The 26502-nt window shown below is 36.6% G+C and overlaps 2 protein-coding genes across 5 annotated transcripts in view; one reads left to right on the forward strand and one right to left on the reverse strand.

The window, feature by feature from the left end:
• The window catches only part of LOC138320696 (aspartate--tRNA ligase, cytoplasmic-like), a 44026-nt gene extending 22277 nt beyond the window's left edge, over positions 1-21749 (reverse strand). Inside the window, exons 1-3 of one of the 2 annotated variants that reach the window (XM_069263863.1) lie at positions 21568-21749; positions 1802-1907; positions 567-729 (exon numbers count right to left, since the gene is read on the reverse strand). In XM_069263863.1, coding sequence (XP_069119964.1) covers positions 567-729; positions 1802-1907; positions 21568-21596 — 298 coding nt within the window. In that variant the 5' untranslated portion in view covers positions 21597-21749. Of the gene's footprint in view, positions 1-566; positions 730-1801; positions 1908-7371; positions 7492-21567 lie in introns of those variants that run through there. The other variant, XM_069263864.1, reaches the window with a different exon arrangement.
• LOC138320694 (zinc finger protein 236-like) overlaps positions 21750-26502 on the forward strand; it is a 31854-nt gene continuing 27101 nt past the window's right edge. The window contains exon 1 of one of the 3 annotated variants that reach the window (XM_069263859.1): positions 21750-21930. In XM_069263859.1, the coding sequence (XP_069119960.1) occupies positions 21882-21930 (49 nt within the window). In that variant the 5' untranslated portion in view covers positions 21750-21881. The remainder of the gene's footprint in view (positions 21931-26502) is intronic. The other 2 variants (XM_069263861.1, XM_069263860.1) reach the window with 2 other exon arrangements.

Genomic DNA, 26502 nt, shown 5'->3' on the forward strand with positions numbered 1-26502 from the left:
ACTAACACAAAAAATAAACCAGCTTAAAAACATGTACTAAATGTTTTGACATTAAGAAGCATTAATTATAATGCATAGATGCTAAGATTACATATCATATTGTAAACCATTTTCACAAGATGCAAATTTTCGCGTATCTCTATGAGAGAGCTTGAAGGTGTTTTGCGGATAATTGTATAAAATGTATGTATGAATACAAATTTATCAATTCCATATTAGCATAATACTGAGTTACCTGCCCTTGTGGGTAGGACTTAATAATGACATCATGTGTTTGCGAGCGTAACATCATTTTCAGGAGTTTTTCTCACAGAATAATGACACCTTAATGAGATAAGTCTGTAATAGTCAGGATAAGATCCCTGGATCGCGAATTTACACATTCACAAATATATTGAAAATAATGAAGATTCAAAATATTACAAAAAGAAATTAGATAACAATATGCAAGATTTCAACAGAATATTTTTTAACATAATATATAAAGCAATTTAAAACATGATAATGACTCAGCATACAAATATCGATGGGAACAAATTGAGGAAATCTCATGGAAGACACCTCACCTTTACTTCTACTAGTCTGTAGTCGAGCTCTGACCCACACTTTCTGGTCACCAAGTTCAGGGGTCAGCTCTTTAAGGTCGACAATGCGGCGGTCAGGTTTACTCTGTGACTGGATCATTTCCATCACCCCATATTGGCCCTTAGACATGTCCTCTCCCTCTTCCTGGCAACCACAACAACATGAATTACATATTTTTCTTTATTCAAACAAGAGGCCCTTGGGCCTTAATGGTCACCTGAATTCGGATATAGAATGAAACAAAGACATATAAAACTGGCCCTTGAAGTTGGTCAGTGATTTTATAAATTTGACTTTTTATCTATAAAGAGTATTTGCTTCCATCAAACCTGTGAACTCAGAAGAAGATGTTTTAAAATTTTAGTCATTTTGACCCTGTTCGGCCCCAACCCTTTAGTCACTCAGGCCAACCCTCTCGTCCCCCAGGGAATCAGTGAGTACCAATATGAATGTTAAAATGCTATCTCAGGTTAATAATTCTAATCAAGTTTGACTCATTTCCTATGAAAATTGAGCAAGAAAATCTCATGAATATGTTTTCCCTATATAAACTAAAGTAAACTTGACGCCCTCCCAGGTGGAAACGTGGCACCCTTAAGGGTCATATAATTCACAATTTATATAAAACACCTTAAGACCTTTCCATAGATCTATGAAAAGTATTTGATTCTACCATTTCAAGAATTTTAGAAGATTTTTGAAGTTTTAGCCTATTTGACCTTTTTTGGCTCCTCCCCTCTGCCCGAGGGGGTCGGCCAGGACCAAAATAAATTTGACATTAAAATGCTATCTCAGGATAATAATTCTAATCAAGTTTGACTCATTTCCTATGAAAATTCAGCAAAAAATGCTCATAGATTTGTTTTCCTTATATAAACTATAGTAAACTTGACCCCTTCCCAAGGAGGAAACGTAAAACCCCAGAGTCATAAAATTCACAATTTTGTAAAGGACCTTAAGAACTTTCCATCTATGAAAAGTATTTGATTCTACAATTTCAACCAATGACTAAATAATGATGCCAGAACAACACCAAAACAGTTACTACGGTGATCAAAACAACACTAAAACAGTAACTACGGTGATCAAAAGAACTTTCCAACAAAATCAGCTACTCAACCACGTTTCCGAGGTTTAATTAAGTTTAGAATATCACTTTATTTGTTAGCAAACTTAAAGAATACAATGAAGCCACCTTACATGTGTTCAGCCTTACCTCATCCTGTTGTTGCTGCTGTTGCTGTTTCTGTTGTTTAAACTCGGCCTTTTTGGCGGCCTTCTCAGCCTCCTTCTGGGCTTTCTTCAGTGCCTTCTTAGAAGGCCTACAATAACAAGAGGCCCATGGGCCTTAACGGTCACCTGAGTTAGAATATATAATAAAACAAATAATAAAACAAATGAAAGACATAAAAACACTATATGCTCTATTGCTGGGCCTTGAAGTTGGTCAGTGATTTATAAATTTGACCTTTTTAGACTATGAAGAGTATTTGCTTCCATCAAACCTGTGAACTTAGGGAGAGGTATTTTTTGAAATTTTAATCAATTTGACCCTATTTGGTCCTGCCCCTCTGGTCCCCCAGGGGGTCATCGAGGACGGATATGGATGTTAAAATGCTATATCTTAGGCTAATAATTCTAATCAAGTTTGACTAATTTCCTACGAAAATTGGGCAAATAATGTTCACAAATATGTTTTTCCTATATAAACTAAAGCAAACTTGACCCCTCCCCATGGGGGTAACGTAAGACCCCAAGGTCATATAATTCACAGTTTTTATAAAACACCTGAAGACCTTTCCATCTATAATTATTTGATTCTACTATATCCAGAATCTTAGAAGATTTTTGAAGTTTTAGCCTATTTGACCCTTTTTTAGCCCGCCCCTCTACCCCCAGGGGGTCGGCCAGGACCAATGTGGATATGATATTAAAATGCTATCTCAGGCTAATAATTCTAACCAAGTTTGACTCATTTCCTATGAAAATTCAGCAAAAAATGCTCATTAATGTGTTTTTCCTATATAAACTACAGTAAACTTGACCCCCTCCCTAAGGGGAAACAGGAGATCCCAGGGTCATATAATTCACAATTTTTATAAACAAACTTTAAGACCTTTTCATCTATAAAGTGTATTTGATTCTACCATTTCCAGAATTTTAAAAGAATATTTTTGAAGTTTTAGCCTATTTGGCCCTTTTTTTGGCCCCGCTCCTCTGCCCCCAGGGGTCGGCCTGGACCAATATGGATATGATATTAAAATGCTATCTCAGGTTAATAATTTTAACCAAGTTTGACTCGTTTCCAATGAAAATTGAGCAAAAAATGCTCATAAATGTGTTTTCCCTATATAAACTATAGTAAACTTGACCCCCTCCCCAGGGGGAAACGTGAGACCCCAGGGTCATATAATTCACAATTTTTGTAAAGGACCTTAAGACCTTTCTATTTATGAAAAGTATTTGATTCTACCATTTCCAGAATTTCAGAAGAAGATTTTTGAAGTTTTAGCCTATTTGACCCCTTTTGACCCCGCCCTTAAGGCCCCTGGGGGGTCAGTCATAGAAAATTTGTTAATAGGATTAAATGGCCATCTCATACTGATAATTCTGACAACATTTGACTCATTTCCTATTACAAATGACCAAATAATGCGCAGAAAAGTGTTTTCTCAATATAAAGTATAGTAAACTTAACCCCCTCCCCAGGGGGAAACTAGAGACCCCAGGGTCATATAATTCACAATTTTTGTAAAGAACCTTAAGACCTTTCTATCTATGAAGAGTATTTGATTCTACCACATCTGTGAGTAGAGAAGAAGATTTTTGAAATTTTACTCAATTTTACCCCTTTTGGCCCCTCCCACAGCCCCCTGGGTGGTGGGGACCATATAATTCACAATTTTGATTGGCCTTATGCCTTAGAAGGTTTGTGCAAAATTTCATTGAAATTGCTTCAGCAGTTTTGGAGAAGAAGTCGAAAATGTAAATTGTTTACGGACATACGACGCACGACGGACGACGCACGACGGACGACGCACGACCGACGACGCACGACGGACGACGGACGACGACGGACAAAAGGCGATTAGAATAGGTCACTTGAGACTTCGTCTCAGGTGACCTAAAAAGGTTTTCAGTTTACAATCTAAACTAACAATAACTGTCCTTTAGAACAAAAAATAAGGTGCTGAATAATATTAAACTGTGTCAATATTAAATTTGTTTTTATCTTTCCTGAAAATAATGAAACTATGAAAAACTCCAGGAAACAAAAAAAGTTGCCCAACAACGCTAAAAACACCATAGATACTGGTTCATATTTCAAAACAGGAAAAAACTATTTTTGAATGGAATATTTTACACAGATAATGTGACTTAAACAAACTTAAAGCAATTTGAACTTTCCTTAAATGGATACAAACATTTTTTGTCATGTCTAGATATTTATTAATCAAACAGCCAGACTGGGATTTGAACCCTGGACCTCTGAACACCAGCCGATTGCTCTACCGCTGAATTACCCGGTCAACCATGATCAACCCAGTCCAATCCCGCCACATTTCTAATATGAAATATAAAGTTATAGTATTTTTTGTGAAATGTTCATGTGCAGTTGACTATAATCTCCACTTAAGCTTTATAGACATTGTAATTTAATTTCTCCCACTTACAGCTGTGTAACAAACTACAAAATAGTTTGATTTTATTAAAGAACAACTACACCTAAATCACTATAAGTCAAACTGTACAAGCTGCTGTAGGCCTGCCTTCGTTATCACCGATCTATTAACAGATTTAACAGCCATAGCAACATTTTTACACATGTCAGTCTGCATTAGTTATTAATTTTAACCATCTGATTTCAAATTAAAAGCCAATCAATTCAATGATATCAGTTTTCACTACGATAACAAGATCAAGATTAAAGGATCAAATCCGTCAAGAATCAAATGTGCCATTTGACATTTAATTTTTCTTTTCAGTAAAATTGAAAAAATATCTATTACTTGAAAATGGTCTCTAAATTAAATGAAGTCATTATATCCACTTAAGTCGGTAGCTTTTCCATATCAACAATGACCTGTTACCGTTACGGATGGCTGGACACAACCAACCAGTCTATTACGCTTGACTGGACCTACAGTTGTACATCAAGTTCAGCAACAGAACACTTCTATACCTTTAACATGTCATTGATAGCTATATCATATGTATAGAGTTAAATTATTATGTTTTTCTAAGATTTTATAGAAATATATATTTGTATATAATATACTGTAATTCTGATATTAATGGTAAAGAATATAAGCACTTCCAAATCTATTTTTCTCTACACATGGTGATGCACAATAAATAGATCTATTAGAAAGAAATGGATTTACCTCCACAACTAGGACATTTTAAGCCTCAAGTTATCACATATAAATTTGGAATTATAACCCAGAAAAGAAAGGTAATTTTAGTTTTTATTAAGTTTTCAATATACAGAAAGTTTCAAGGAGTGAAGTTGAACACTTTTACAGTTATAAGCCTGAAAAGCATCTCAGATAGACAGATGAATGGATAGAGCTCTATTTAATATCCTCCGCAAGTGTGTTATGTGAGGGATGAAAAAAGGGGAGTTATACAATAAAATATCTTATTATATGACTGCTGCTTTTGCTGTATTTTGATTGGCCAATAAGTTTCTCAGAAGTAAGTATCATCAACTGCGATATCAACCCCGAAATCGGCGGCAAAATGCACGCGAGGGTTACTGGACTCAGTCCAGATACCTTCTAGCTGAGTCAGTAACATGGGTACAAAAATAGATCGAGGGAAAACTCCCTTGAAATGTGACGTCATAATCACTTTTGACGTCAAGTCGTACCCAAATACAGCGTAACAGGAGTTTCACTCATTAAATGACGTCGGGATAATCTATTGTGTACGTCAAATATTATAGTTCGGCAACATACATGGCGGAAGGCAGCAAGATTCAACTGCGTTCAACGGTGACACTGCAAATTCAAATTTATGGAAAACGTTCAAGAATGCCTGAACGGGCTGCAGAGTTGATACAATATTACAGTACTACAGTCTAAACCGTTCAAGACAATGCATTTGGATATTTACCATATACTACATGTAATTGCTTTTGTAAACAGATAGTTTGCAAATATCATCTTGTTTTTTGTTAGTTTTAATATGTCTTTTTGAAGAGCCCGGCTTAAATATCAAGTGGTCATATAATAAAACAGTTATAGACCTATTTTAAGTGGATACGGTGAGTTATCAACCCTCTTTCTGAAAATGATATACCATCGGACATCCCGGCCTCGGGATATATCACTTACTCGGGTGTTGTTAAACTTCACCGTATCCAGCCTGAAAAATAGGTCGATAATTGTTATAATATATTACCATTAATCATTAAATGACAGTTTCATAAGTTACACTTATAAACCTGTTTACATATTCGATAAAACCAACTTAATTTGGTGGTAAATTTAAATTTTGCATTTTCACACTGAACAACTTTTCACAAGAATTTAATTTCGCGATGAAGACTTCTTTGGAGCTATTTTATAATATAAACGTATATCTTTAACCATTTTTGATCAGATTTTTTTTCTTATTTCTTTTTTTATTGCTCTTTAAATTGAATCGCACACAAAAATAAGTTGTTTACAGTACATGTATATCAGAACAGCCAATAGAAAGAAACAGGATATGAGGGAGAGGACCAAAGATCAAAATAAAGGACTTATTACTTCAACACTAATATTAGACTAATAATAGTGTAACAGTAGAGGAGAAAATGAAGCGGCCAGACCGCGATTCAAATACGGGACCTCTGAACACTCAACTGGAATACTCTGCTGACCGAGCTACCTGGTCACTGATCCTCGATCCAGTCCAATCCCGCTACAATAGTGTAGTATATTCTGTGCATGAAATTTGTATTGATTTGGTATTTTTAATGATTTAATAATATTTGTTTGCCTGGTGATTATTCAAAGGGAAAACAGTGTATTTTGGTACTTAAAAAAAAAAATTAAATGATGTTAATAAACTTCAGATCCTTTATCTATTATAGTATAACAATGCTGAAATGTTTCTGATAATATGTGTCTGATAATGACGATTCAGTTTGATAATTTACAATAAGAGATTTCTCAACCCTGGGCATTTCCCGCCATAAGTCAAGCACTGTGCTTTATATAAAATTTACTCTATAAGAATTAATTATGCCTACTGGTTTATCATTATGTACATGCCTTTGATGTACTGAAACATATTCCCACCTGGTATCATTAGTTTGTTAATCACTTCTGTATGGGTACTTAGTTACTACGTACAATGATCCAAATCATGGTCCTACATAACAAACCCCCGTAATACAGACTGGTAGCCTGACGAAGCCAGCTATGGAGAGAATTTATCAAGTAGTGAATGTAGACCCGTATCACTAACCACCCGGAACCAGTTAGATTTGACAATGAAACACCATTTTAAAGTTTAAAAGTCTGTGTAGGGACACAACATTCAACAGGCCCACCGCAACAGGTATTAAATATATGACCTAACGTGCCTCCAGTCAGCGAGACATTTTCAAAAGAAAATTGTATGTACATAGATGGCGGAAATTCGTAAAAACATCTTAGGAAGCCCACGTGACAAAAGCACGTCTGACGAAAACTTGTGTTACATGTATCATTAAGTCACACCAGTTCATCCAATCTACCAATCAAAACACATGGACCCGGCCGTGCGACTATAAAAATGCAAAATGCAATGTACCTGCTATTGTTCATGGTCTACCCGACAGGTAGGATACCACCTGGGGGCTTCTCACCTGCAACCATAGCCATGTGGAGGTCTCTACCAGGTGGCTATAAACACTTTAAATAGCAGCCTGATGTTCACAGAGGCGCGCTTTTTTCACCTCTTATCTAGATACCACGTACTGAAATGTATGTGCAGTTGTTTACCGTCTGACATACGAAACTCTGCCTTGTCCTACGCACATAAACGGCAGCACGTCCTTGTGTAAAATCTGATCTCATACTGAATGAGAAAATCACCTGCACTGGCTATATATTAATACTCATCAGGCACTACAAGATTATAATCCAATTTTTCACTGTCGTTAAAAATCATCGAATGTTTCTTCTCACAAGACGACGCACGTTCAAGAAAAACGTGGACTTTAAATCATAAAAAGATTAAGATAAAAATAAATTTACAATAATTATCATGATAATATATTTCAGCTGTGCTGTCTCCTTGTCACATGGTATATTTTCACTCATCCATCAGAACCTATACACTCAGTGTGGTTATGGCTCCGTAATAATGCAAACTAAATATCAGATAACTGAGAAAATAAATTAACAATTTAAATCATCAATCATTATTATAACATAGCTTTGCTACCCAGAATATTGACAATATACAAAATAACAATCAGTTTCAGGTGAAAAATGGGTATTTTTATTCATTGTAAAATATTAGATGATCTGTTTACTGACATAGTCCTTTGAAGACTGTGTTTCCACCAAAATTCAAAATTCCAGGAAAATGAATGTACAAATATTTAGCTCTATTATTGCTATATAAATTCACACTTTAATTTTGCCACAAGGTTAAAACATGTATGATTGCCCCAAAAATAGTCACTGTTTAAATTTGTTGACCTTGACCTTCGTTCAATGTCACAGTGGTCAAAAATCAAAACTAAAGGATACCAGAGGAATCTTAATGCCCATCAATGAATGTTATATACAAGTCAACAGAAAGATGGATCCTTTATCTGCTTTTCTCTCTAAGATCTTTTTTAATAATATCAGGGTGAGAGTAGTGTGTTGCCAGCCGGGCTTGAACCAGCTGCAACTCTAGACTTAACACTCTGCCACTCCACTGGCTGAGCAAAAGGGAAATTCTCCTTACCGTGAAACTAAAAGGCAACTGTATCCTAATATTCACATTCAAAACCTGCTACATATTGTGAACTTGATGTCCTGTGAGCGGTATGGTAGATATTAAGAATGGTTGTTTTGTTTGTTTTGGACTTAACGCTCTGCCACTCTACTGGCTGAGCAAAAGGAAAATTCCCCTTACCATGAAACTAAAAGGCAACCGTATTCTAATATTCACATTCAAAACCTGCTACACTATAAAGCATTGACTGCAAACTTTCAAGATAGCCACATACCCATTATTATGTTATTAACATGTATGAAACCAAGAAGCCCAAGTCATCTTGGATTTCAGATATGAGATTGGCCCAACAAATAACAGCGATCAGGTTGGCACATTGTCAGTATCATTAGCTCAATCCCATAAGTGAAATTTCAGTAGAAGTTCAAAATGTGCTTTCAAGATTGCAACTGTGGTGGCCATCTTGAATTTTAGATTGACCCGAAAATTAATAACACTTGGTCAGGACTGTGTCACGATCATTTAAGCCAAATTCCACCGATAGAACATAAAAAGTTTTAAAGATGGATCAACTCAAAAAATAACAACACTTGGTCAGGACCATATGAGAATCATTTTAAGCAACTTTCAGTAAATCGCACCAATAGAACTCAGAAGTTCTAAATGTGCTTTCAAGGAAGCCATCATGATGGGCATCTTGGATTTTAGATTGACCCAAAATATAACAACCCTTGGTGTGGCGATGTCAGGATCATTTAATAAGGCCAGTCTCAGCTAAATCGTACAGGTAGACATTGAGAAGTTCAAAATACGGAGGCCATCTTGGAATTTCATATGATTGATATTTGTGGAAATAATGGTTTGAATCCTGGATCATTTTGGTCTTGTATTAAGATCACTAATCGTCATAATTGACGGTCTGATCTTCAAACGAAGAAGAAAAGGAAACCCAGAGTACCCAAAGAACAAGAGGCCCAGAGGGCCTGTATCACTGAACTGGTTTTTAATGCTAAGTAATGCTAAACTTCTTTGACAGCCACTGCAATCTGTTCTGGGATGCTAGAACTACATTGACACTGGTGGGTATTAACTCATATTAACAAGAGGCCTTACAATCAAACGAAGAAGAAAAGGAAACCCAGAGTACCCAAAGAATAAGAGGCCCAGAGGGTCTGTATCACTGAACTGGTTTTTAATGCTAAGTAATGCTAAACTTCTTTGACAGCCACTGCAATCTCTTCTGGGATGCTAGAACTACCTTGACACTGGTGGGTATTAACTTATATTAACAAGAGGCCTCAGAGGGCCTGTATTGCTCACCTGGTTTATAATGCCAAGTAATGTTCTGAATACAGGTTCATCGTTTCATTTCTGCAGGAATTTGAATAGTTACCTCAAATTCCCCTATTGGACCCCACTTTTTCTGATCCAGGGGGTCAAATCCTTAATTTGTACAAATTCTGTTACTCTTCCAAGTCAAGGATGTTTCTGTGCCAAATTTGGTTACAATCCTCAGTGTTCCCGATCACGCAGAAACATGCATGAATCACGCGTACGTACAATTTGTGTTATTGCAGGCATTAATTCAGCGATTTTTCAAGGTATTTTGGGAAATAAGTTTTTGTTGCTTAAATATTTTCCATTATTTGGTGATTAATGTTTCTATTATCTCTCATTTTCATTGAAGAAATCATAAGTGTGTTAAAACGTTTTTTTTGCCATACCGGAAGTATTCCTTTCAGTAAACATTAACTGCAGCGCACCAAGCAGCAGATGTTGTTAACTACTTATCTGCATTGTCCTATGATAAAATCTGAGACCATACCCATGACCATCGGTAGTCCAGGGACTGATCCTTATATCGCTCAAAGAGCATGTGTTACGGGAAGCAATTTTAATCGTGCAATAACAACTAGAGTTGTGTCTGTCCAGCGCTATCATAGAGTATGAAATCAATCTTCAAATCCACATGGTTCTCTGAGCAAGAAAATTGTTTGTGATACCAATCATTACAGAAATCGGCTATAAGACAGCGATACATTTTACATGCTTTTTTAGGATTGGCACATTCATGGATTGGTAGGGTGAAAAATCTGTAAAGATCTGTTCAAAATATTTTGAAAATTGCTTTTCAAAATGAATTTGTAAATTGATTGCATTGTAAGATGGACTTTATGCATATTGAGAACATGATTTTTAAGTGAAGAAATTGACACAACACAGCTGACATGTACCGTACGTCTGTTTATATTTTAATTCTGATTGAATAACTTGCAGACAAATTTAAGAAGTGACAATGTTGTTTAAAATAAATCAAACAAAGAGATACATATATATCTAAAACTGTTTTTATCGTATTCGACCCAATAAGCGCCCATGTCCCTATAAGCGCCCCTCCCCCTTTTTGAGGCCTCAATTTCAATTGCCCATGCATAAATAAGGACCAAAATTACATAAAACGGTATAGATTTGCAATAATTTCGACTTATTAGCACCTTTTCATTTTTATCAATTTTTCAAGTGCCCTGAGTGCTTATTGGGTTGAATACGGTAATTGTGTTTTTTTTCCCCTTTGGCCAAATAAACATTACACTTTGTCTTTATTTTCTACAAAAGAATACACTTGGGGAAAATATGCAAATATAGTGTACCCCTTAAATATGGCACTGTACCCCCATTTTGCGAGCTATGGGGGTACACAAACCCCCATTTGAAAAAATGACCAGGAACACTGAATCCTGAAGCAGAACTATATGACTTGTAGCGATTTAAAGGATTTACCTCTATATCCCTATTAGTTTCTGCTCCTCCAGCCACAGGGGGTCAGAACCAAGTCAGAATCTTTTGTATGTATGTATTTTTCAACTGATGCATAAAATAATGATTTAATGGTTCTTAGTAATTTAATGTTTTTCATTATGAAATGCTGTGAATGCACAATTTGCTAAATGAAATTCTTATTTGCTAAAGAGAAAAAAATCACTTTCGCAACTTTTGCTAAGCAAACTGGAAAGTTAGTGTGAGCCCAGCCACCCCTCCAGTCCCCAGGGGTCAGGGCCAAAATTTATACATACTCTATTCTCCTTCCCACAAGGATGTTTCTGGCCAAATTTGGTTACAATCCATGAAGAACTCTATGACTAGTAACGATTAAAAGGAAATGTTGACTGATGGAGGGATGGACAACGGATGCCGCACCACTACATAAGCTTATCAGTACTTCGAGCAAGGTGAGCTAAACAAGAATTCCACGGAAGTGGATGTGTCGCCTGCACATCATCACAAAAAATAGTTATTTACAGTTGAAAATATTGTTAATAATGAAATGAAGTTATCAAGTTACATCACTCTTGCAAATATTGATGGATTTTGACCAGTATCGAACCCATTTACAGCCGTGCTAAACCCCAGCTGAGAACGACGCGTGTTTATAAACCCCTACCGCTCTAACCGCTGACTTGTATCGGTGTATTGATTGAGTGAAGTTAGTTATTTATAGACTCGAGTACTGTCGCCAATCCACAGGTAAATCGCGAGCTCTTGCTACATTAGCTGTACCAAACACAATCGTAATTGCTACAAATACCATTTAAACTTGTGTTACTTAAACACCAGTGTACTTTGCACATATAATTTTTTCTTAGGGCTTGAAATGCTGAAAAAAATCTACTCAGTATCGGTATATTTTGCCTTTTCAAATTTTGGGGAAAGCGATGTACGGGGAACCACACATTCACAATAAATGCTTGACAACTTGCACAAAAAGTTTTGTTCTGATTTCAAATAACATAGTATAATTGCACTGTGTTTGTTTTCTTTTATTGGCCACCGTCAGTTTTGCTGTAATAATATTACAAACCACTTATTGAAGATCCTAAATATAGGACAGTTTAGGACTCATTTTATAAATCCCACGTGTGTTTTGACTTTTTGCACACGGAATGCAGCCGGAACATGTTATGGCAGTTCCCTACATAATGAGCATTGCTAGACCTATAAGGAGTTTCATATGCAATTTTACTAGAAATATGAATATTTGTTAAAATATTTAATTTAAAGAAATACTAGTCAAGTGAATGTTGATGCATTTTGAAGAATATTTGTTTTGTTTTTAAGAAGATACCGACGCATTGTTGATGATATATAAATCGGTTAAGCTAACTAGCCATTCAGTTTCGTTAAGCTGGATGAGAGGCCGGAGCGTAGCATCCAGTACCAATTTACCTGTGGATTTGGCGACAGTACTCGAGTCTATAAATAACACGGCTACAGAACACTCATTCAATACATAGATACAAGTCAGCGGTAGAGCGGTAAGGGTTTATATACAAGCCTCGTTCTCAGTTGGGGTAGCACTGCTGTAAGATCCCATTGAATTAAAGCAATACACCAAATTTGGTTGAAATCGGACAATAAACACCAAAGTTATCGAGCGGAAACCATGATTTAATGATTTTAAAGTCTCATAACTCTTGCAAATATTGACTTATTTTGACCAGTATCAAACCAATCTAAGATCTCATTGAATAAAAGTAAAACACCAAATTTGGTTGAAATTGGACAATAAATAATCAATTAAGTTATCAAGTGGAAACCATGGATTTATCGGTTTTGACGATTTAAAGTCCCGTAACTCTTGCATATATTAACAGATTTTGACCATTATCGAAAGCATTTGAGATCCCACCGATATAAAGCAATTTATAAAATTTCGTTGAAATCGGAAAATAAAGTTATCGAGCGGACACCATGTTTTGACAATTTTTAAGTCCTGCAACTTTTGCAAATATTGACGGATTTCGACCAGTATTGAACCCATTAAAGATCTCATTGATATAGAGCAATATACCAAATTTGGTTGAAATGGGACGATAAGTTTTTAAGTCATCGAGCAGAAACCATGGATATATCTGTTTTCACGATTTTAAAGTCCTGTATCTCTTGCAAATATCGACAGATTTTGACAATTATCGAGCTCATCCGAGATCTTGCTAATATAAAGCAATATACTAAATTTGGTTGAAATCTTTTCATAAATAAATAAGTTATCGCACGGAAACCGTTTCCTGGACAACGACATGATGCAATCAGAGAATAAAATGTGTTATGATAGATATTACTGTAGGCCTCATCTCAAAAAGTTCATACAAAGCTGAAGCGGCATAAAACTATGACACAATATTAACAATGTTGAAATGTATTCTCACACCGATCGGTGGTCAGGGTGTGACCAAGCATCTTCAATGGGAAATGAAGTGTTTGCATGGAGTTTACTCATTTCATTGATGCGGAGCGAAGTGAAAATGTAACAAGAGGCCCAGAGGGCCTGTATCGCTCACCTGTTTTTTTGTTAGTAATTATCACAAGACTCTGACAATTAGAAAAATAAGCAAAATTGACTCCCAAAGTTTAATTTTGAATCACAACCATACAATGATACTATTGATACCATACAAATATGCTATCCAATACATAGGTTCAGAGACAAAGTAATTTATATGAAAGTAGTAGCCTATTTGACCTTTTTGACCTCGCATCTATTGCCGTCTAAGGCCCCAGGGGGTCAGCCCTATCATTTGTACAATTTCAAATCCCAACCCTATAAGGATGCTACCATTGCATTATAAGTTCTCTTCCATTCTTAGTTGCAGAGAAGAAGTCTTTTATATGGAAATAGCTAAATTAGCCCCTTTTGACCCCACCCTTCAGGCCCCTGGGGGTCAGCCCCATCATTTGCAAAATTTTGAATCCAAACCCTATAAGGATGTAACCATTGCATTATGAGCGTAATCCCATGTTAAGTTGCAGAGAAAAAGTCATTTATATGGAAATTGACCACTTTTGACCCCGCCCCTCAGGCCCCCGGGGGTCAGCCCTATCATTTGCACAATTTGGAATCCCCACCCTATAAGGATGCTACCATTGCATTATGGGTGCTATACCATGCTTAGTTGCAGAGAAGAAGTCATTTATATGGAAATAGCCAAATTGACCCCTTTTGACCCCGCCCCTCAGGCCCCCGGGGGGTCAGCCCTATCATTTGCACAATTTTGAATCCCCACACTATAAGGAGCAACCATTGTATTATGGGTGCTATACCATGCTTATTTTCAGATAAGAAGACGTTTATATGGAAATAGCCAAATTGGCCCCTTTTGACCCCGACCCTCAGGCCCTCAGGGGGTCAGCCCCTTCATTTGCACAATTTGGAATACCCACCCTATAAGGATGCTACCATTGCATTATGGGTGCTATACCATGCTTAGTTGCAGAGAAGAAGTCATTTATATGGAAAAAGCCAAATTGACCCCTTTTGACCCCGCCCCTCAAGCCCCCGGGGGGGTCAGCCCCATCGCTTGGTTTCAGAGAAGAAGTCGTTTATATGGAAATAGCCAAATTGACCCCTTTTGACCCCGCCCATCAGGCCCCCCGGGGGTCAGCCCCATCATTTGTACAATTTTGAATCCCCACCCTATAATGATACTACCATTGCATTATGAGTGCTATCCTATGCTTGGTTTCAGAGAAGAAGTTGTTTATACGGAAATAGCCAAATTGACCCCTTTTGGCCCCGCCCCTCAGGCCCCCCGGGGGTCAGCCCCATCATTTGTACAATTTTGAATCCCCACCCTATAAGGATGCTACCATTGCATTATGGGTGCTATCCCATGCTTGGTTTCAGAGAAGAAGTCGTTTATACGGAAATAGCCAAATTGACCCCTTTTGGCCCCGCCCCTCAGGCCCCCGGGAGGTCATCCCCATCATTTGTACAATTTTGAATCCCCACCTTATAAGGATGCTACCATTGCATTATGGGTGCTAAACCATGCTTGGTTTCAGAGAAGAAGTCGTTTATATGGAAATAGCGAAATTGACCCCTTTTGACCCCGCCCATCAGGCCCCCCGGGGGTCAGCCCCATCATTTTTACAATTTTGAATCCCCACCCTATAACGTTACTACCATTGCATTATGAGTGCTATCTCTTGCTTAGTTTCAGAAAAGAAGTCGTTTTTATGGAAATAGCCAAATTGACCCCATTTGACCCCGCCCCTCAGGCCCCTGGGGGGTCAGCCCCATCATTTGTACAATTTTGAATCCCCACCCTATAAGGATGCTACCATTGCATTATGGGTGCTATACCATGCTTGGTTGCAGAGAAGAAGTCATTTATATGGAAAAAGCCAAATTGACCCCTTTTGACCCCGCCCCTCAAGCCCCCGGGGGGGTCAGCCCCATCGCTTGGTTTCAGAGAAGAAGTCGTTTATATGGAAATAGCCAAATTGACCCCTTTTGACCCCGCCCATCAGGCCCCCCGGGGGTCAGCCCCATCATTTGTACAATTTTGAATCCCCACCCTATAATGATACTACCATTGCATTATGAGTGCTATCCTATGCTTGGTTTCAGAGAAGAAGTCGTTTATACGGAATTAGCCAAATTGACCCCTTTTGGCCCCGCCCCTCAGGCCCCCCGGGGGTCAGCCCCATCATTTGTACAATTTTGAATCCCCACCCTATAAGGATGCTACCATTGCATTATGGGTGCTATCCCATGCTTGGTTTCAGAGAAGAAGTCGTTTATACGGAAATAGCCAAATTGACCCCTTTTGGCCCCGCCCCTCAGGCCCCCGGGAGGTCATCCCCATCATTTGTACAATTTTGAATCCCCACCTTATAAGGATGCTACCATTGCATTATGGGTGCTAAACCATGCTTGGTTTCAGAGAAGAAGTCGTTTATATGGAAATAGCCAAATTGACCCCTTTTGACCCCGCCCATCAGGCCCCCCGGGGGTCAGCCCCATCATTTTTACAATTTTGAATCCCCACCCTATAACGTTACTACCATTGCATTATGAGTGCTATCTCTTGCTTAGTTTCAGAAAAGAAGTCGTTTTTATGGAAATAGCCAAATTGACCCCATTTGACCCCGCCCCTCAGGCCCCTGGGGGGTCAGCCCCATCATTTGTACAATTTTGAATCCCCACCCTATAAGGATGCTACCATTGCATTATGGGTGCTATCCCATGCTTGGTTTCAGAAAAGAAGTCGTTTATACGGAAATAGCCAAATTGACACCTTTTGGCCCCGCCCCTCAGGCCCCCGGGGGATCAGCCCCATCATTTGTACAATTTTCAGTAAGTAGCCCATAAGGATGCTACCAGTCAAATTTTGTTGAAATACGACCAGCGGTTATGGAGAAGAAGTCGATTGTTGACGGACGCCGGACGCTGGATGCCGGACGCCGGACGCTGCGGTATCCCATAAGCTCACCTCGGTCCTTCGGACCAGGTGAGCTAAAAACTAGTCAATCTTTCATGTATGACAATGACAAACTGGTAAGTAATATGAATGCTGCAGTAGCTGAATCATATTTATAGTTCTAAAAAGTCACAAAATGTCAATGTGATGTCAAAGATACAGAAGCATGTTTTACGGTGTCTTATGAACTTAATGAACTAGGAACATCTTTTCATAATCTCAACCAAGAAATTTTATTGGAACAAGAGGCCCATGGGCCTTAACGGTCACCTGATATTTGATACAAATTAGTTATGTTATTTACTAGCCAACTGATGTCTATTTTCAGGAAATAGGAATATAGATCTAATAGGTCTACATACAAAGTGTCATTAAGCTTAGAGCATATTTCATAAGGTTCAATAATTATTAGTGCAAAGGGCAATAACTCTGTAAGTTACAAACAAATCAAGATGATTTTCAAACTTGTCCAAGATATTTCCAATGTTAGTCTATCTTGGTACATACAAAGTTTCATTAAGCTTGGTGCATATTTACTCACGTTATTGTATTCACAAGGTCCAATAATAATTATTAGTGCAAAAGGTAATAACTCTGTGCAAACTGATTTTTGAAATTGGCCGAGATATTTCCAATGATAGTCTATTCATGCCAAATTTCATCCAGCTTGGTACATATTTACTAAAGTTACCATGTTCACAAAGTCCAATAATAATTATTAATGCAAAGGGCAATAACTCTGTAACAGCTAAAAATCGAATCAAGATGATTTTCCAACTTTTCTCAGATCTTTACATAAATATATAGTCTACATACAAAGTTTAATGTAAATTGGTTAATATTTACTCAAGTTATCACGTTCACAAGGTTCAATAATTATTATTGCAAAGGGAAATAATTCTTTAAGTTACAATCGAATCAAGCCGAATTTCTAATTTGTCCAAGATCTTTCTACTTTTAGTCTAAATACAAAGTTTCATGAAGCTGAGTGCATATTTACTGAAGTTATCATGTTCACAAGGTCCAATAATTATAATTTGTGCAAAGAGCAAAAACTCAGTCAGTTACAATCAAATCAAGCTGATGCCTTAGAAGGTTTGAGCAAAATTTTATTTGAAATTGCTTCAGCGGTTTTCAAGAAGTCAAAAATGTTAATTGTTTACAGACAGACGTCGCACAATGGACGACGGCAGACAAAAGGCTTATTGCAATAGGTCACTATGACCTATGGTGGGAGCACCCTAAAAAAATGGCAGGGGCCCCCTTATTAAAGACACCCATTTTTGGTCAAATATGTTAAGCCTTGTGAGACATGCTGAGAAGAATCATAAATTGTGTTACAGTTGAGTTAGTTGTGATCAGTGTAAAACACTCTAAAAGCGTGTAGACTCTTTACCCTAACCTAGGAACCATTTCATTTTCAAATGTACACAAGGACCCTCTATATTTAAGATGTCTATAAAACTGTTCTGTATGACTCAACAACAACTCATCCATGAACATGAATGTTTAATTTTCACTCCTTACTGGCTTACATTTACATGTATGTACGTAGGATGTATGCAATGAATACTGGCATCATAAGCTGAAGTGCTATAAGATTTTTAGCACACAAATCACTATAAAATTACTTGTAAGATATATAAATGTATAACAAATAGCAATATATCTTTAATGATTAATCAGGTAACTTTTTAAATGTCCTAGGACAGTTGACATAATTTTCTGTTGCTTTTACAAACAGATAATGCCTTTTCAAATTAAATGCATAGTTCTTAAAGGGACAATTCAGTGAGGCTAATTCATTACGTAACCACAAAGCAAAATATAACATAAATGTATTGTTCTACATTCCTTATGAAACAAATGACCAGAAATAGTGACAAATTCCACACCATTGTTAAGTATTTTGATTAATACCATTGAAATTTCAAATCATTGATCAATATGATTAAGCAGGTACAACATGTATGCTGTACCTTTACCCGAGTCAAAGTTACGCACGTTAAACAAATGCAATGCATAACCACTGAGGAGTTGATGAAGTTATTTTTAGACAAGAATATGCATCTAATAATATAATGTTAACACAACTGTAAGAGTGATTTGAGTAGTTCTAACTAAAAAAATCTTTACTACACAACAGGCAAGGGTCAGGGTTCGGCATACAAGGCTATGTGTAATGGCGATTGAACATTTCACATACATTTTACTACAGTGGGCTTTTCTGACATATATATCAGTAAAAAGTACCAACAAATCTAATTTCCATTAAAACTGGTTTGTTTCCAAAATATGTGCAAGTTTTAATGTACTCTTAGTCCGAATTGTACTCTAAATTATGAATTCACTCAGAAGCTAAATGATAAATAAATAACTTAAAGATGCTCCACCGCTGACAAATGGTATTTTTTCACTATCAAAAACAGGAGCAGACTATTTAGTATTTTTCTTCAGTTACAAAAGTTACTTACTTTACACCATTACCACCATTGAAAAGTTTGAGCTTCTAATTTTACTTTAAGTTAAAAATATGAAAAATAATTAATTGCATCCCGAAAAAATTCCTTGTGACTTTTTAGAACTATATCCTATATGGAATGAAGGACTGATTGCGCATGCACCAAAAGCAAAATAAGCTATTTTATATTATTTTTTGTGTTAATTAGACATATATATACACGATTAAACACCTATTATTGTTCAAATGATGAATATCATTTATGCTCTGTCGGCGGTGGAGCATCTTTAATAAAGTCTATCTTTTCTTTATAGTTAAATATTTTTTCTTTATGATATTAGCCACATGATGAAGTTCATATGGTTTAAATATTTTTCAATGAGGCTTATAACCATTTCAGAATAATAGACATAAAAATCAAGAATACACATATTTGATTCTTACTTGATATTACATTTGATATTTTACTGTAACTTTATATCACACATTTTAAGTTATTTTATGCCAAACTTTTATCTACATTGTATGTTGTTAAATTTTTGTTTTTGTTTAGATGAGATGTATATACATACATCACCAAAAGAAAACACTAACGTTTGATTTTAATTTGATGTAATTTTTGTGGCTTAGTATTTCAAGTACCTGGTAAGTTGCTAGATACAAACTATCATAATGAACCAAATCATTACATGAATATTTCTTATTTCTTGTTGCATCAAGTGAAAACGACATTTCGTCCCAGTGTACATATATGGTAAGCTATGTTGTGCTCTTGGGGCGAGATGACTTTGTCACTGTCAATATTTCAGCAGGCAGCAATTTGTTTAATTTGGCCGTTATCAAGGGTCACATGGACCCTGGTGGGATTTTCTCTGATCCTTTTATCAAACGTAATGATAATGGGAATCTGTATTTTATTAGATTGATGTGATAGAAAATATGTTTACAGCGAAGTGTGAGGTACGAGTTGTCTCAAAACAATAACATACCCTTAGTCGATTGTCAGACATTTCGACTGCAATTTTGATTGCCACCTCAAAAAAACTGATACATCCGACGTTTTGACGGTAATGACCGTGCATGTGATTGTATATAATATCCCTTTTGATGCGTCAGTGTTATGTATATGGCTACAAGAGTCAATCTGATAAATTATCTTGTGGTTATAACTGTTGTTTAAACAGACTGGGGTTGATTTAGTGCACATAGCATGTTGGGTCGAAATATCCTGCCATATACATCAAACGGGCCGAGACATTTCATACCTGCGCAAAATAGATGTAAACAAACATGTAGACGAACACGTTGTGTTAAGTGTTATTTTGGACTGAAGAAGGCCCTATAGGGGCTGAATATATATTCCATAGAAATGATTTTTTATCTTACTTTGAATTTATTTCGGCCTTTTATATCAGATTATTAATATATTATCTTTATACTGTTTTACCTCATTATCACGATAATTTCAAATATCTAAATGCATTTCTCAAATTTTATGTTTAAAACCAAAAGCATAGGTATATATACTCGTTAGTCAATATATGTCATTATAATCGGATCTAGTGACATATATTACTGACAGACAAGTGAGTTGTGCAATATAGTGTAGTGTCCCTGTTTAAAAAGAAAATAACATACAGCCACATTCAGAACTTTGAAATGTGTTTATCTTTTTCTTCCTTTTATTTGAAGAAAACAACAAGTTTAAGGTTAAAACATACTGTATATGGTTACTGGTATACTATTCTATTCTTAACTAATTTTCCGCTTGCGATTGAGCAAGTGACCCTACCAAATTAAATTAATTTTATTTTCACAATATATCACTGATAATCTAGATATCACGGTTCTGTTATCAGATCAATACTGTTGATCGCAATATATATTATAGTCAAAACAATGCCTAAACTTTTTTATAAGTATGTAGATTCTGTAAGTATCCATAACTTACACCTCTGGTTCCACCATCACCTCTAACAAAAACTTACCAGAGGAATACCCCCTAACCTCCTTCCCTTACAGACCCACAACCCTGCACGCCAACCAACACATTTGGTAGTCCGTCCTGCTAGTACAATTTCAATCTGACCATAACACAACAAACAAAACAACTAACACCCCCCCCCCCTCCTTTCCTCCAAACAAAACAAGTTGTCCACGTTGAACTATTTCATCATCCTACATCAATTTCAATATAGGCCTTACCAGGTCAACTCGATAATGAACCTTTTAAGTATTTATCACAGCTATATTCGACTGTTTAACATTTGTTTTCTGACAGATCAGTCGATATGCACGTGACTCTATTTGCGTGTGTAATGAATAAATGCTCACCCGGCTTGGTTTCCCTCTGTATTCTCCATGTGGCTGTGTATGTGTGTGACAAGTGCTTACGCGTTTAACATAGCACATAGGCCTAGCACAGGTAGATAGTTAACTATATACCGTAAACGTGACTCTCTCACGCAAGCACCTGACAATACGTGAAATATCCGGTCTCGTGCACACGTGCTAACACAATCCCAGCATGCAGTTGACAACATGGAGAAGACGACGGTGGTGGGAGACGAGGCCAACTCAGCTGTGTGTGTGTTTACCTGACTTAACACTTGCTCCGTACCTCAGATCTGTCATCATAACAAATCAAAATGCCGAAGTCGTCGAGAAGAAAACAATCAAAGCCCCAACACCTTTGCAGTAAGTGTTTTTATTGATATTTGCTATTTACGCTCTGTCAGTGGTTAAAGTTGTCTGCTTCGTGTTGGGTGTGATCTGCTTTGCCATGCATGTAGATTACGCGTGCGCGCATGACGTGATGGTGAAACTGGTGGTTGGAAACAAAACAAATGTTCTCAATAGTTCCAGATTGATTTTTTAATCGATTTTTCTTCCATTGCTTGACACTTTATTGTTGCTAAATGCGCGCGATCGCAGACCGCTCCATGCATGTTAGTAGTGCGCCGTCGTGAACGAGGTCAGTGGTGACACACTAGGCTAGGTCAGTGGTTGTCAGCTGTGATACCTACCTGTAGGCTTGTGTTTAGCTGTTTCATGGTACCAGACCAACGTGACAACCGCACAAACGTGCATACGCACGCCTCGGCATGCTAATTAAATACTATGGATTTTTATCACAGAAGCAAATCTATTTTTAAACGAGTTTGAGTAAACATTTTAGCTAAAGTGTTCATAGCTTTTCGTATGCTATAAAATGTCTTGGCAATCATTTCAAATGCAAAACCCATTGGTTTATTTTTTTAATTCTTACAATTTTGAATTTTAAATAAAGTAATGTAATTAACTTGAAAGTTTTAGAAACAATTCTTTTGGTAATTACCTTTACCATTGATTTACTTTGTTATATGCCAATAATTTTGTGAAACATTGGATAAATTAAGTTTCATAAGTCCCACTCCATATTCCTGATACTAAGCATGCACAAATAAGAAAGAGCAGCGATTGCATGAATACATAGTTAGTTTGTTATTATAACTAATTCAGTAATTAGCATGTTTCTTAACATTTTTGATAAGAGGGATGTTTTACCAATGTGGGAACTAATAGTAGGTAAAATTCCAAGTATATTACAGACACAGTAACGTGCCAAAAGTCTTCGTAATTTTTATTTTTCCCTATATATTCTATGTATTTTTACATTTTTTCTTTGATTTTTCCTTATCTCGTCTATTGGCAGATTTTACTCAATTTTGGCATACTTGTAGAGAATTATCTACACTTTCAGCTCATAATATATTTGTATAATTTTTCGATATTTTGTTTTCAAAATATATATCTTTTTTGTGCACTACTTACACTTATGACATCATTTCCTTCTTTGTTTTACCAAAATGGCAACGAAAAAGTATTGCGTGGTAATGAAATACGGTTTTCTCAAAAAGTGCACAAAGTAAAAATTATGTAAATATTATTAGCTGAAAGTGTAGATAATTTTCTACAAGTCTGCCAAATTTGATTAAAATCCACGCTTAGATGAGATCAGGAAAAACCTAAGAAAAAATGTGAAAATACATAGAATATATAGGGAAAAAATAAAAATTACGAAGACTTTTGGCACACGACTATACATCTATTTTAATATTCAATTTGTTTCTTCTGAAATTTATAACCTTCTGTAAAAAATGAAGTTCATAGCTCTACGATCTACTAAGCCTATCACCAAAACAAAAAGAAAAAACTTGTCCTGTCCTTGGTATACTAATTACAGTCAAACCTGCCTAAGCGACCACTTCTGTATAATGACCACCTGTTAAAAATATTTTTGGGGTCCCAACTATCAAATTCAACACAATTTTACCTGTGTATTACAGCGAATAAAATTCGAGTGTGAACGATCAAACTATCATACATGTATACCACACATCATTTCACTCAATCGCCGGCTAAAACAATCTTATGCTGATTTGATACGCATTTTTTGATTGGCTGATGGTAAACAGGCTGACACGGTCCCCGACAAAAAAAATTTGCATAAATCACACATGTGTGTGAAGTAGGGCTGAAACGATTAGTAATTTTTGTATTCGATTATTCGGTCACATGTAATCGATTACTAATCGATTAATCGTTTGAATTGAAGGCAACTAGGCTACTGCATGACTACTGAAAACGTCCGCCATGTTTTGTTATCAACTAATAATAACACCTACTGTACAATATGACAGAGGACATGCCTTATATAATATAAGCCTACCAACAAATAAGAATAGATTTATTGACAAAACAAACGTATTTTATCCCAAATAAGCTCTGAATTCCATTCCTGTATCGTCTTCCGTAACATTGTTTATATCAAGTCTGCTAACCCGCTGTTTTGATGTGACCTTCACACGTATGACTAATCAACCAAATCTGGATCGCCACGGAGCGACATGACCAAATTTTCGTCAATGAACTTTTTATTTCCGTGATCAAAAAAATAAATCAACAACTCTTATCTTCAATTAGAATATGAACAAAAACATTCTTTTATATGATAAACACATGCAATAGTAAAATTAAAATGTTCAAGATTACTGCTCCTTCCACTCCCGAGTGTCCCGGCGGCGATTAGGCCTCCGTGACGTAACAACATGGAGTCGATCGCTAGTGAAAATTGGCGAACAGCGTGTTGCAAGCTTTCTCATGATATCCACTTTTTCATTGATTAATGACTTTAACTTCCACAGAGACTTAATTTAACAAGTATTTCTCACATCATATATGCTTTGTTGAGTTCAAAACATGTACCTAAAGACTCCAGTCGGCATGGCTTACTCAGAAATCCATGATCTGTCAACGTGCTTAGTCAGCTTACAATGCACTGGCTATGCATGTTACGATTAACGATTAATAAATTCTTTAATCGATTATCAGCGATTAGCTTCAATAATCTAATCGCTTCCGATTATTCGACTAATCGTTTCAGCCCTAGTGTGAAGTAGTTGCAGCATGTGATACAGACGAGCACATGTTCTAGCTGCAAAAATGGCAAGCAGATCTGACCACCATGCTGAAAGTGACTGATGAAGTCATAAAATTTATTGAATTACAAAAATATAAGAGACCAAGTATTTACTGCCGTGAAATACATGATAAACTGCACGAAAATGGCGTGTGTAACAACGACAACGTGCCCTGTATGATATGTCAAGTATTAATTCGGTAATTTGTAAAAATCTCTGCATGTCGTACAAAGTTTTATCGCGAATTCCAACAGAAACATTACGACCTAAGTACGGAGATATTGAAATGCATTTTCTGGCAACTTTAATGAACTATCGCCCTGAACAATGCACATTTTTGACGAGGTGTCAGTTGTGGCAACAGCCGGTAACAGAGAACGTGGATACAGTGAAGTTGGGAAGCGAGCACATGAGTATCTACGGTGAATGGCTATTTAGGTTTGGATAATTTACTTTGACGTTATCTCACTCTCAGGTGCATCTAATGCATTGGTGATGGTGGACTTTTTTTTTGACGAAGCCTTGCGCCAACGAAATGATTTTGGAAACCTTGTTTTTGTCTGAGGTGATGTTGTAATACTGATAACTGTGGATTTCACCACCACAGGAGTGAAAGGATGTTACGGGCCATATTGGATATCAAGCTTGTGTTCACCGAACTGGCCATCATTAATGCCCTTGCCGACATTCCGAACCGTCAGACCTCGCAGTATTTCAGCCAGTGTGGATATGTGTAATTAAATGTGGAAATTGACTGGCTGTGATCAAACTGATGAATAACAGAAGAACTCTTTTAAGTCAATATAAAATGCTGGATTGATAATAAGAAATCAACCCAATATGAAAGAATTTATTGTTTTATTTGATTGAACATCGTTCTACTTTAATGTAAAAAAATACCACATGGGTAACTTTATTTATAAAGTTCTGTGTAAACTTGACTGCCGAATTCTCTGTACAAGCGTAGCTCTGCCCCCAACCAATCAGATTGCTTGTTAGTCGATGTTGACGGGGTCAAATGTTATATACAGGTATTCTGCTCACTCAACAGACGGTACATATGTTTATATGTTTGATCGTTCACACTTCCAATTTTATATGCTGTAACACCACCTGGCTATAAAGACCTTTTTTTTTGTCCCTCGGCAGACATTGCGAAAGTTGAAAAAAAATGGTCGGACATTCAGACCGGCACGGACTGTGAGTAAGCCGGACCGAACAAGATTTTCCCCTCCCGCAAATAAGACCCCCCACCTATTTTGACACATTTTCAGACTTAGGGGGGATGTCTGCAAATAAGACCCCCCACCAATTTTTCAGTTTACTGGATGATGGATTTGAGCAATGGAGTAATTAAAAATATCACCAAAATGACTTTGTATCGGAACTTTTTTTTTGTTTATTTTATCGGCATAGAAAAATCACGTAGTAAAGAACTGTTTGTGTGCTTGTTATTTTTGTCATTTAATTCAAGTTAATTCACGGGTGATTTAATTTAATTATCAATAACTACGAAATGTGAACAGTGCTTATATTTAATCGGAGGCTATTTTCAACAAAATACGCCGATATTTGTTTCCATGAACACTTCAACACGTTTTAGTGTTCGTACGGCTTGTCATTTTTTACATGCATCGGCAAAGATATTCGTCATTGATGCAGATCGTTTCTGCACTCGTGGATTCTAACTTAATACAATCATTACCTAAAACATCTACTTAAGGCATTTACAGTTTCAAATATGTTTATTTGTGAACGTAACGTACCTGTAGTTCACGATCAGTTGGAGAAACCATGCTTTACTTTT

Source organism: Argopecten irradians, chromosome 4 (genome assembly GCF_041381155.1).
Source record: "Argopecten irradians isolate NY chromosome 4, Ai_NY, whole genome shotgun sequence".
Taxonomy (NCBI): domain Eukaryota; kingdom Metazoa; phylum Mollusca; class Bivalvia; order Pectinida; family Pectinidae; genus Argopecten; species Argopecten irradians.